The 11,667-nt window shown below is 45.1% G+C and overlaps 1 protein-coding gene across 1 annotated transcript; it reads right to left on the bottom strand.

Annotated features, from left to right (window-relative positions):
- Positions 1-226: 226 nt before the first annotated feature.
- On the bottom strand, positions 227-11,006 carry LOC133450214 (myelin and lymphocyte protein-like). Its single transcript, XM_061728824.1, has 4 exons — positions 10,732-11,006; positions 5,615-5,782; positions 1,168-1,302; positions 227-405 (listed from the first exon to the last, which is right to left on the bottom strand). The coding sequence occupies exons 1-4, from the start codon at positions 10,819-10,821 to the stop codon at positions 331-333; spliced, it is 468 nt and encodes a 155-aa protein (XP_061584808.1). The 5' UTR covers positions 10,822-11,006; the 3' UTR covers positions 227-330.
- Positions 11,007-11,667: the final 661 nt, after the last annotated feature.

The following is an 11,667-nucleotide window of genomic DNA, read 5'->3' as shown; positions in this document are numbered from 1 at the left end:
CCTGGTCTAGAGGGACGTTCGTGAGTCGTGCCCCCCCATGTGGTCAGAGGTGGAACTGCTACACCAGTTCCTTCATCATCGGCTGGTTCCTTCATCATCGGCTGGTTCCTTCATCATGGGCTGGTTCCTTCATCATCGGCTGGTTCCTTCATTATGGGCTGGTTCCTTCATCGTCGGCTGGTTCCTTCATCATGGGCTGGTTCCTTCATCATCTGCTTCCTCTTCATCAGCTTCCTCTTCACGTCAGAACGCTGCAGCTTTGTGTACAAAAATAAAAAGGGGGTTCTGGTCCGGAGCAGCTCACAAAGGTCTGCGGGAGGAAGGAGGCGTCTAGAAAGATTTCCATCGGATAGCCGAGAGTATAGCGTGGACGAAGTAGAGGAGCGTCGCCACGTACGAGAAAACCTGGAGAGACAAAGAGAACAGGAGAGGAAACTTGTTCATCTGAGGAGTTTAGTACCGAGTCCTCCAGCACAGATCTGGGGGGGGGGGGGGGGGGACTCCCCGTATCACGTATTGTGCAGACCTCTGTTAATAAAGGAACTTGTGTGACATGTGGCACGAGGCTTTGTATTAAAACTGACTGTTTTTTTAAGAAATGAAGCTAACAGAGATGCTAACAGAGATGCTAACAGAGATGCTATGCTATAATGCTTTGGGGGAAACCCCAATTATGGCACAGAAAAAATATCCATATATATCGAGTATCAACATTCAGCTAGAAAATATCGAGATATGACTTTTGGTCCAAATCGCCCAGCCCTACGTCCGGCCAACAAGCACCTGTCAGTCGGTACGTTTACATCCACTAACAGGAAGTGGAATTGTTGCCTTAATCCGACCGATGATAGAAGTTTTAACAGCCGTGTTTACACCTTAGCCGAACTGAAGCTCTTGAGATGGAGCTTTTAGTGCCAGATAATTCGTCCTAATCCGAGTTATTCCGGCATGTATACCAGACCTGTCAAATTTTAGATTTAAAAATAAAGGACATTTTCCACCACCAGCCCAACCTAGGTTACATTTAAGGCAGGTTTACAAGAAATCTAAAATATCAACCTGTCAGACATTTACAAACTACAACTATGTGCTCAGAATCTGATAGTTCTACCGCTGTTGACACTGAAATGCTGTGGAAATTCCAATAATTCAGCCTCAACGACTCACCACGGCTGCGATGTCCAGCTTGTAGTTCTGTTGACCCGAGGCCGTGGTGTCGTTTTTCATCTCCAGCGTCACTTTGGCCAACGCCACCGACGCGCTGAGGTAGAAGAAGGCGGCGATGCCGTGGTACGCAAAGTCCTGACGGGGAGAAGGACAGAGACGGTCGGGGTTTATGAATGAATGAATGAAAATATATTTATTTTGCCAGGTCATTCAGAATTTAGACTCCAACAGAAAGCATTAGTTCACATAATAAAAAGACCTAACCGAAAAGGAATAGGCTGAAGCTATTGCTTATTTACGCCTACCCTTCTCACATGATCAACTTATTCAGATCAAACATACAAAACATCATACAAAAAAATCATATTGTTTACACAATCCCGAACATAATTCCGTAATAGTATCATCTACTGAATCCCTCATATTTTTCAAACACATTAACTTAAACAAATGTTTGAATGCATGAATCGACTGGCACATCTTCAATTTTTCATCAAGTGCATTCCATGTATTTACAGCCCTTACAGTAATACAATGATCTTTAATTTTAGTCCTAGACTTTGGTTTTTCAATCATACGTTTCCCTCGAAGCTCATATCTACTTACCCTTATTTTAAACATGCTTACAATTTTACTAGGTAACAATCTGTTGAATGCCCTTAATTAGGGCCCGAGCACTGAAAGTGCGAGGACCCTATTGTATCTGTGATGTTTATTATTATTATTATTATTATTCTCGCCGTAAATAAATTGCCTTTTTGGAGGCCTTAAAATGCTCCAAAACTCACCAAATTTTGCACACGCTTCCAGAGTCGCGTAAAATTACGTATTTTATGGGCGACAGGCATGGGTCAAAAAGGATTAGGCTCTATAGCGCCACCTATTTTATGTTTTTGAAGAGCCCCATGAAGAGGGGGGAGGCGGGGGCTTGTTATGCGCGCGCATCTCCCGCGGGGGGGCGGGGCATTGGAGCTGACGTTCAGCGCGGCCGCCATCTTGGATAAGGTACCGACGGCCATCTTGGAGAGGCCAGCCCCCGGGTCTGGCAGTCAGAAGGCGCGCCGATTTTTTCCAGTGGCCAGCCGCGGTACTGCAACCAAAAATCCCATGCGGCCCAGAAAGCTTTTTTCCCATAGACCGCAATAGTAAAAGAGAAGCCTCTAAAACTGTTCACAGGACACCTCCAGCTGTAATCACCGGCAATTACTAATCTTTGTATTCTATATTTTTAAGTCATGGACTTTATATCCGTCAAAAATGTTTTATAACGGCCAGAAAAGTAAAAGAAAAGTCTCTTTCTGGGCGTCACGGCTGACGTCACAGCCGTGTCCGTGCATTCCACGGATGTTTATATTAATATATATTATGTAATTATATTATATTAATACATTAATAATATATGTAATACTATACATGTAATAATATACATTAATTTATATATTATATTAATACATATTATATTAATAATCGCGTCATTGCCCCGGGGCATGATGGGAGGCCCCAGAGCATCATGGGAGGTGACTCAACTGCGCATGCTCTATGGGCCGCTGTATGCGGAAGTAAACCCGGAAGTCAGAGATTTTTTCAGCGGATGCGCTGGCTGAGCAGAATGCATTGAAATGAATGGGCGGCCATTTTTGACGCCCCATCCAGTTTTCTTTAATACATCCATGGGAGAGGCTGGCAGAGATTTAGTTATGAAACAGGACGCTGTCACACATTAAAAATACGTACTTTTATGCTCTTTTACAAAGACATGGTATGGAATATTGATAAATGTATAAATTAATTAATTGTATAAAGAAACAAGTTTGATTGTTCATTTGAATTTATTTGAAGGGGAGAGGGGTGTGTTGTTGTATTTATTTATATATATTTATTTATTTATTTATTTGAGAGTGAGAGTGAACTTTGTAATATTATAAGTCCTCTTGGCTTACTATTCCTCTCCATTTTTCATTGACTGTTTTTTGTTTTTTTTTATAGCAAAAGGTGCAAATAAAAATATACACCGTCGGAATTCGGAAACTGATGATTATTTCTTCATCTACTGCATCTTTCATCCACTGGTGCGTTCAGGGACAATTGGAATTTACTCAATTTGGCGAGAATTGACCATTGTGGTTTCTCCTGTTTACTGGTGTGATGAGTGATATCTAAATATTGTAATCTTTAAAGGAGCTTGAGGCTCCTTTCAAGAAATGAGACTCTCTAGCGCCACCCTTCGCCACGACGGACGTTGGGGGTACTGCAGCCAACAGCGAAGCCGGCACGGGAGAGGGGGAGAACGCGCATGCAGCGTCATGTGACGTCACATCCGCAGGACAGCGCGGGAAATTCCGGGCACAATTGCAGCACATTTTGCAGCACACAGCCTGTTCAAGGCAACGGAGAGATACACTAGAGGGCTCATTCTTTTTGGTTTGGAACGCTTCATCTGACATTATTACTAGAAAACTTAAAACGTATACACATTTTTTTCATAAATCCTGCCTCAATCCTGCCTTATGCTCCTTTAATTACCAACTTCATCTAATTAATGTTTTTCATCTAACCTCAGTAGTGTGAGATATTGTTTCAATGGGAAACTGCACACAAACTCAGCGGCGGTTGGTGTTGTTTTTCCTATGGGCAAGCCAGGCCTGGCGATAAATTAGATTTTTCATGGTTTGCATTAATGGGCGTGGCCTAACGGCTCAACAGCGCCCACTAGAATACTTTTCTCTGCCATAACTTTTGAAAGGTTTGACATGAAGAGTCGTGGGTGGTATCATGGGACTCGGTATTGAGTCCTTGACCATAATTGGCGAAAATTAGCCCCGCCCCTTCTTCTGATTGGTTGTCCCGATTTTCTGCTATAACTTTTGAATGGTTTGACATAGAGAGTCGTGGGTGGTGTCATCACATTCTGTATGGAGTCCTTGACCTTCATTGGCCTGAATTAGCCCCGCCCCTTCTTCTGATTGGTTGTCCCTTTTTTCTGCTATAACTTTTGAATGGTTTGACATAGGAAGTTGTGGGTGGTGTCATTTTTGATATGCTTATGGGGGGCGGTGGCCGTGAGTGCGAGGGCCCGTTCATCGCTGCTTGCAGCTTTAATTTAATAAATAATTCATTTGATGGTTCTCTATAATTTGATTTTGTGATAATCCTTACCGCTCTTTTTTGAAGAATAAAGATTGGTTTAGTATGGGTAAAATATGCACTCCCCCATATTTCTAAACAGTATGTAATGTAGGGAATAAACATAGTACAATACAAAATATATAAAGCACGCTGGTTCAACATATGTTTTACCTTGTATAATATGGCTATCGATTTAGCTAATTTAGATTTGATATGATTAATATGCGTCTTCCAATTTAATTTATGGTCCATGATGACACCTAAAAATTTTGTTTCAAACACCCTTTCTATTTCTGTATCTTCTATTCTCAATTTAACTACCTTATCTATTTTACCCAAAAATCATAAACTTTGTTTTGTTTATTTGGGGGAATCGGTAACAGCTTCAAACGTCAGTCATATCTGAAGTCCCTGACGGTCGTCTGGGGGGTCTGGAAAGCCCCCCCCCCAACACTCTGACAGGCCGTAATCCATCAGAGTGAAAGCTAACGCAGCTCTAGTTTCTGGAGGGTGTAGTCGCCGTCTGCTGCTGATGACAGACGGGGCAGCGGCCTGAGACCCCCCCCCCCCCTCCCCCGGGGTAACAGACCCCCCTCCCCCTAGTCCAGCTCTGGAGAGACCTAAACGGGTCAACCAGACCTCTGGAGACGAGCTCCGCCGGCACGGGGTTTATTTTTTTATTTAGCACATATTAAAAAGTCAGTAATACAATTACCATAAAAAAACAATAGACAGCATAAATGCAAATATTTCAGTTTCTGTGACAGAATCTGGTGGTTTTCAGTATCAGAGTTTTGATTCACCGCGGCTGCCCAGCCGCCCTTGTTGCGGTGGTTTAGGCTGCGTCCCAATGGACGGTTACGTAACCTACGCCCTAAGCTCTGCGTCGATGTACGCGGCGACGCGCGCCGTACGCCATACCCTACGCCGTAGGCTCTGCGTCGATGTACGCCGACCCAAGCTCCGGAGCCGGCAGGCAGAAATCTTGAAATTTCGGAGCAAATTTCTTAACAGGCGTTATTTGGATAAACTGAGCCCAGGTTGGGGATCTTAACGGTTACTTTTACGCCTGGAAAAATATTAAAACTTAATAAAGTGGCATATTAACAGCGCTACAGCGGAAATTAAAACAGCTTTTGGCTCTCAGCTTCCTGATCAGGGTAGGGATGAAAACGAGAGGGAGAATTGTGACAGCACCTGGGCCAAGTGCCCTAGATTTCAAGTGCCCTAAAATCTCCCCCTTCTTTTTTAGGGGTTAGAGAAGAAAAGAAGGGCGTGTGAAGTTGAATTGGGATTGGGCCTTACGGTGCTTTTTACTCACCGCGGTCGCCCAGCTGCCCTTGTTGTGGTGTCCCCCGCAGGCGAACAGAACCAGCCAGATGAACGTCAGCAGGAAGCAGAACACGGACACGAACATGACCCAACCCTGGGGGTTCTGGGGAACCACCAGAGTACAGGCCACCAGGATCCAGACCAGACCCCCAAAGATCTGGGGGGGAGAGAAACATCCGGGAATAAAATAATAATAATAATTAAAGCTGCAAGCAGTGATGAACGGATGAACGGGCCCTCGCGCGTGCAATTTCCACCAATAAAGGTCAAGGACTCAATACCGAGTCCGATGAACCACCATGACTCTTTATATCAAGCCATTCAAAAGTTATGGCAGAAAATAGGATTTATCACATATCGACCAATCAGAAGAAGGGGCAGGACTAATTTGCACCAATTATGTTCAAGGACTCAATACTGAGTCCGATGACGCCACCCACGAGTCTTTATATCAAACCATTCGAAAGTTATGGCAGAAAGTAGGAACTATCAAATATGGACCAATCAGATGAAGGAGGGGGGGGGGGGGGGGGGGCGCTTTTTGGTGTCAATCGTCGCCACGGTAACGCTTTTGACTGAGAAAAGTAATGCGCTCCCTAAGAAGGAAGGAAGGAAGGGAGGGAGGGAGGAAAGAAGGAACACGAGAATTAGGTAATGTTGACCCAGAGACAGTACAAGGGTTACGGATGCTGCTGAGTCCAGTGTTATCATGAAAAACCAGGTCATCAGGATCCAGGATGTGGCCGTTTGAGTGTGTGGGAGAATCCATGTGGAAAGGGGGGGGGTTGCTGTTGCAAAATCACTGATGAATCGATCGTTCGGTTTAGGAGGGCGGTATATATTAGCAATGATGGTGTTTGCACTCACTCTTTGTTAGTTTACTTCCATTGTGTTTTATGTGATTTCAGTGAGGAGGAGGAGACAAAAGATATGAAGATCATAAGAATCAAACCTTCTTTCTTTTTCCTTGTTACATAAAATACGTTGAAGATAAAAATCTCAATATTTTCTTTCAGTTACGCCACATTTATGGATTCCTGAGTCTTTTACAACAGCCACAAGATCAATTCAATTCAATTCAATTTTATTTATATAGCGTCTAATACAACAGAGTTGTCTCTAAACGCTTTACAGAGACCCATACCCAGAACATGACCCCCGAGCAGTTATTACATAAACAATGGCAGGTAAAAACTCCCCTAGTGGGAGAAAAACCTTAAGCCAAACAGTGGCAAGGAAAAACTCCCCTTTAGGAGGGAAGAAACCTTGAGCAGGACCAGGCTCATCAGGGGGGACCCTCCTGCCGAGGGCCAGACTGGTGGGTCAGGGACGGCAACAGCACAGCAGGCAGGTGGAAGCAGCAACGGGATGACCGGGGGTGGGGACCGCAGGCCAGCACACAGCTCCCGAAGCTCCGGCCCAATCAGCAAGTCCCAGGTTGGGGTGCAGGGTCAGGAAAAGACTTGTGCTCCGTAATGCAAGCTACAAGCCACCCACGGTCACCTGCAGGACAAAAGAGAGAAAAGGGAAGAGAAGGGGGGGCCAGCAACGGGATGACCAGGGGTGGGGACCGCAGGCCAGCACGCAGCTCCCGAAGCTCCGGCCCAATCAGCAAGTCCCAGGTTGGGGTGCAGGGTCGGGGAAAGACTTGTGCTCCGTAATGCAAGCTACAAGCCACCCACGACCACCTGCAGGTTCCGGTGTCCGGCAAAGGATGCTGCAACATGGACAAAAGAGAGAAAAGGGAGGAGAAGGGGGGGCCAGCACAAGAAACCACAGGAGCGACTCTGACACACTAAAGTTTACACTACCTAGAGATTTACCAACACCAGCTAGAGGTTTAATAAACACTAACTATAGGCTTTACTAAACAGAAATGTTTTAAGTTTAGTTTTAAAGGTGGAGGTGGTGTCAGCCCCCTTAACCCAGATTGGAAGTTGGTTCCATAGTAGTGGCGCCTGATAGCAGAACGCCCGCCCTCCAAATCTACATTTAGATACTCTAGGAACTACAAGTAAACCTGCTCTCTGAGAACGGAGAGCTCTGACAGGAACATAAGGCACTATCAGGTCTTGCAAATAATGCGGAGCTAAGCCGTTTTGGGCTTTATATGCAAGTAATACAATTTTAAATTGGATTCTGAATTTTACGGGTAACCAATGGAGCGACGCTAACACTGGAGAGACGTGGTCTCTCCTGCTAATTCCTGTCAGTACTCGTGCTGCTGCATTTTGGATCAGCTGGAGCCTATTCAGCAAATTACTTGGACATCCTGCTAACAACACATTACAGTAATCTAGTCTAGAAGATACAAACACATGAACTAGTTTTTCTGCATCACTCTGTGAGAGGATTTTCCTAATCTTTGCAATATTACGGAGATGGAAAAAGGCTATTTTACAAACCTGATTGACATATGGTTTAAACGACAAATCCTGATCGAAAATAACACCAAGATTTCTCACAGTTGCACTGGAAGCCATCGCAACACCATCTAATCCCTTCCTAAGATGCTCTGGACCAAGAATGATAACCTCTGTTTTATCTGAATTTAGAAGCAGGAAATTTCTGGACATCCAGTCCTTGATGTCCCTAAGACACGCCTGAAGTTTAACTAACGGTTCTGTTTCATCCGGCTTCATAGACAAATAGAGCTGCGTATCATCAGCATAACAATGAAAGTGTATGCCGTGATTCTGGATTATACTTCCCAACGGCTGCATGGATAAACTGAACAAGATTGGCCCTAGCACTGAACCCTGCGGAACACCATAACAGACCCTTGACTGTTCTGAAGAAACCTCATGTACATGAACAAACTGGAACCTGTCAGATAGGTATGATTTAAACCAACATAGAGCTGTCCCTTTAAAAACAGTCATATAAAAATATATTGAAACTGTTACTAAAAATAAAACTCCAGGGGGTCCTGGATCTCCAGGGGGTCCCGGGGGTCCTGGACCTCCAGGGGGCCCCGGGGGTCCCGGGGGTCCTGGAGCTCCAGGGGGCCCCGGGGGTCCTGGTCGGAGCCTCCACGTTGCCACAGCTCGGGTTTCCACCGCTCCGTTTCCTCCGTCCACTCTACACCTCCGCTGACTGACGGCTGCATTTTTCATTATCCATTATTCATTCACCTGCTCCGGGTTCCACCTGCTTCACGCTCCATTTACGCGCAGCCATGTTTGCACGTGTGCACGTGTGCATGTGTGTTCACGCCTGAGCTGCAGCCAGAGTTCACCTGGACTCACCTGGACTCACCTGGACTCACCTGGACTCACCTGGACTCACCTGGACTCACCTGCAGCATTCCTGCAGCTGCCGGTTCGTCCGGCCGGACGAAGCTCAGGAACGTTATCGGCCGCCGACACGTACGCACGTTTCTGGAGCGTTTCTGGAGATCGTATCTCAACACACGGACCGGTTCTCCCGTCACTAATCCGTGGCCTCGCCCTTCCAGCTCTAACGCCACATATAGAAGTTCTGGAGTACGTCCTTTCAAAATAAAACTAACTAAAACTACATTAATGATAATTGGCCAAGGTTACATGATGCTATTTTCCTTGGAGTTTACATGGAAATAGTAATTCTGAATTGAGGTTTCCATGGAAACACGTTCGATGGTCTTTCTCCAATTCCTCTCCAGGTCTGGGGGTTGGGAAGGTTCTGATTGGATAGGGGGGGGACCGGAAGTTAAACTACCGGAAGAAAAACTAACTTAGCCGCTACAACTTTGAAAAGATCACCATTCTGATGTTTCCTGTTTCCATGTGTTCTTTTAATGATTTCTATTTATTAAATAAATGTCTCTGCTCTTGACCAGCGTTTACTGCTGCTGCATTTTGAAACTTTGTTAGAAAACCAGCCCAGTGGAATATAAGATCATGGAGACAGACGGGTGAGGGAACGAGCAGAAAGAAAGACCAGAATTAATTTAAAGAGGAATGAGTGTTTACATTTCTTTTTTTATTTATTAATTTTAATTTTCTTTCTTTCTTTATTTTTTATTTTATTTAAATTTTTATTTTTTTAAATTTATTTAATTTAATTTTTTAATTGAATTTTTATTTTATTGTATTATTATTATTTATTTATTTATTTTACTTTTATTCTCTTTTTTTCTTTTCTTTCATTTTTATTTATTTATTTATTTATTTATTTATTTTTCTTTGAATGGGTGTATACATGATCGCGGAATTATTCTATTGGGATTTAAAATCGGAATAAACCAGACACTTACTTCGGAATTAAGTTTAATTCAGAATGGCCATTTTCATTCGGAATTAATTTTTACTCATTTTAAAATCAGATTTAATTTTAATTCTGAATTAAAGAGGAATTCAACTTCCTGTGTAAACTCACAAATTGCACAACCAGCAACACAACAATCACAACATGCTCCCGATGCAGGAAATGACCATTTCAGTTTTCTAGTTTTGAGCCGTTTGACTTCAAATGAGTTTCTGTTTTCTTCCTAAAAGCAGAAACAGCAGCAGAAACAAACTAACCGGAACCAGATTAAAGATTAAACCGGACTGATTCACCTGAGCTGAGCAGGTGAAGGAGCCGGGGCCCCGGGCCCCGTGGCCCCTCACCTGCTCAGGTGTGACTATATCCGCAGGTAGAATCCCTGTACAGGACTGTCTCAGAAAATTAGAATACGGTGATAAAGTTCTTTATTTTCTGTAATGCAATTAAAAAACAAAAAAGTCATCCATTCTGGATTCATTACAAATCAACTGAAATATTGCAAGCCTTTTATTATTTTAATATTGCTGATCATGGTTTACAGCTTAAGAAAACTCAAATATCCTATGTCAAAAAATTAGAATATTCTGGGAATCTTAATCTTAAACTGTAAATCATAATCAGCAATATTAAAATAATAAAAGGCTTGCAATATTTCAGTTGATTTGTAATGAATCCAGAATGTAGGACATTTTTGTTTTTTTAATTGCATTACAGAAAATACAGAACTTTATCACAATATTCTAGTTTTCTGAGACAGTCCTGTATCTGCTCTCCTCCGTCAGTAAAGAAGGAAGGAAGGAAGGAATGAAGGAAGGAAGGAAGGAATGAAGTAAAGGTCTCGCTGCTGCAGGTTCTCACCAGTTCTGGGACGTAGAGAATGTCGGGGATGGTGGTGCAAATCCCGACCCCGCTGGGCAGGTTCCCCATGGTGGCCGTGTTGGACGCCATCCCGGTATTCCCTCTGCTCCCTCTGCACCTGCTGCTCCCTCTGCTCCACCTGAACCCGCTCCCTCTGCACCTGCAGCTCCAGCCGCTCCTTCTGCTCTACCTGCTCCACCTGATCCCTCTGATCCACCTGAACCCGCTCCTGAACCCGCTCCCTCTGCACCTGCAGCTCCAGCCGCTCCTTGCGCTCCTGCTCTTGCAGCTCTAACTGCGAGACTGACGCCACTCGGACCTCCCGCGGCTTCAACAGGAGGAGCCGACCGGAAAAACCGGAATCCCCACCAGGAGGGACGGACGGACGGACACGCCCGGCGGGGCCGCGGCGCTGCAGCCGCCCTGCCTGGTCCGGGTCCGGGGGACGAGGTCCAGAGTCCCGGGGGTCCGACCGGGGACCCCCCGCCCTGCAGGGTCCGACCGGGGGCCGGCGGGGCTGCGGCGCTGCAGCAGCCGCCCTGCAGGGTCCGGGACCCGGGGGACGAGGTCCAGAGTCCCGGGGGTCCGACCGGGGACCCCCCGCCCTGCAGGGTCCGACCGGGGGTCCGGCGGGGCCGCGGCGCTGCAGCGGCCCCGCCGGGCCAGAGTCCGGGGACCCGCGGTTCAGAGTCCCGGGGGTCCGACCAGGGCCCGGGGGGTGTTACAGAGAGAGGTGTATAGTAACGAAGTAGATGGATGTTGTTACACTGCTTAAGTTTTTTATTTTTTTTATTTATTCTTTATTTCATTCATTGATAAAATAAATATAGGCTACATAGACAATTTAATAGGCTATAAACACAAACGTTCCTAAATTGTGAATGAAAAGGATCAGAAAGAAGAAGAATCTTATTTAATCTGCCCCTTTTTTCCCAA

The sequence above is a fragment of the Cololabis saira genome, chromosome 1 (genome assembly GCF_033807715.1).
Source record: "Cololabis saira isolate AMF1-May2022 chromosome 1, fColSai1.1, whole genome shotgun sequence".
In the NCBI taxonomy this organism is placed as follows: Eukaryota; Metazoa; Chordata; class Actinopteri; order Beloniformes; family Belonidae; genus Cololabis; species Cololabis saira.
Note: the sequence above shows the minus strand (reverse complement) of the source record. Positions and strands in the feature narration are given on the sequence as shown.

Coding starts and splice junctions, on each gene's coding strand:
- LOC133450214 (XM_061728824.1), bottom strand. CDS start 10,821: ATGGCGTCCAACACGGCCACCATGGGGAACCTGCCCAGCGGGGTCGGG. Junction 1,303..5,614: donor AGGGCAGCTGGGCGACCGCG/GTGAGTAAAAAG, acceptor TCTCCCCGTCAG/GACTTTGCGTACCACGGCAT. Junction 406..1,167: donor AGCTGGACATCGCAGCCGTG/GTGAGTCGTTGA, acceptor TTGTCTCTCCAG/GTTTTCTCGTACGTGGCGAC.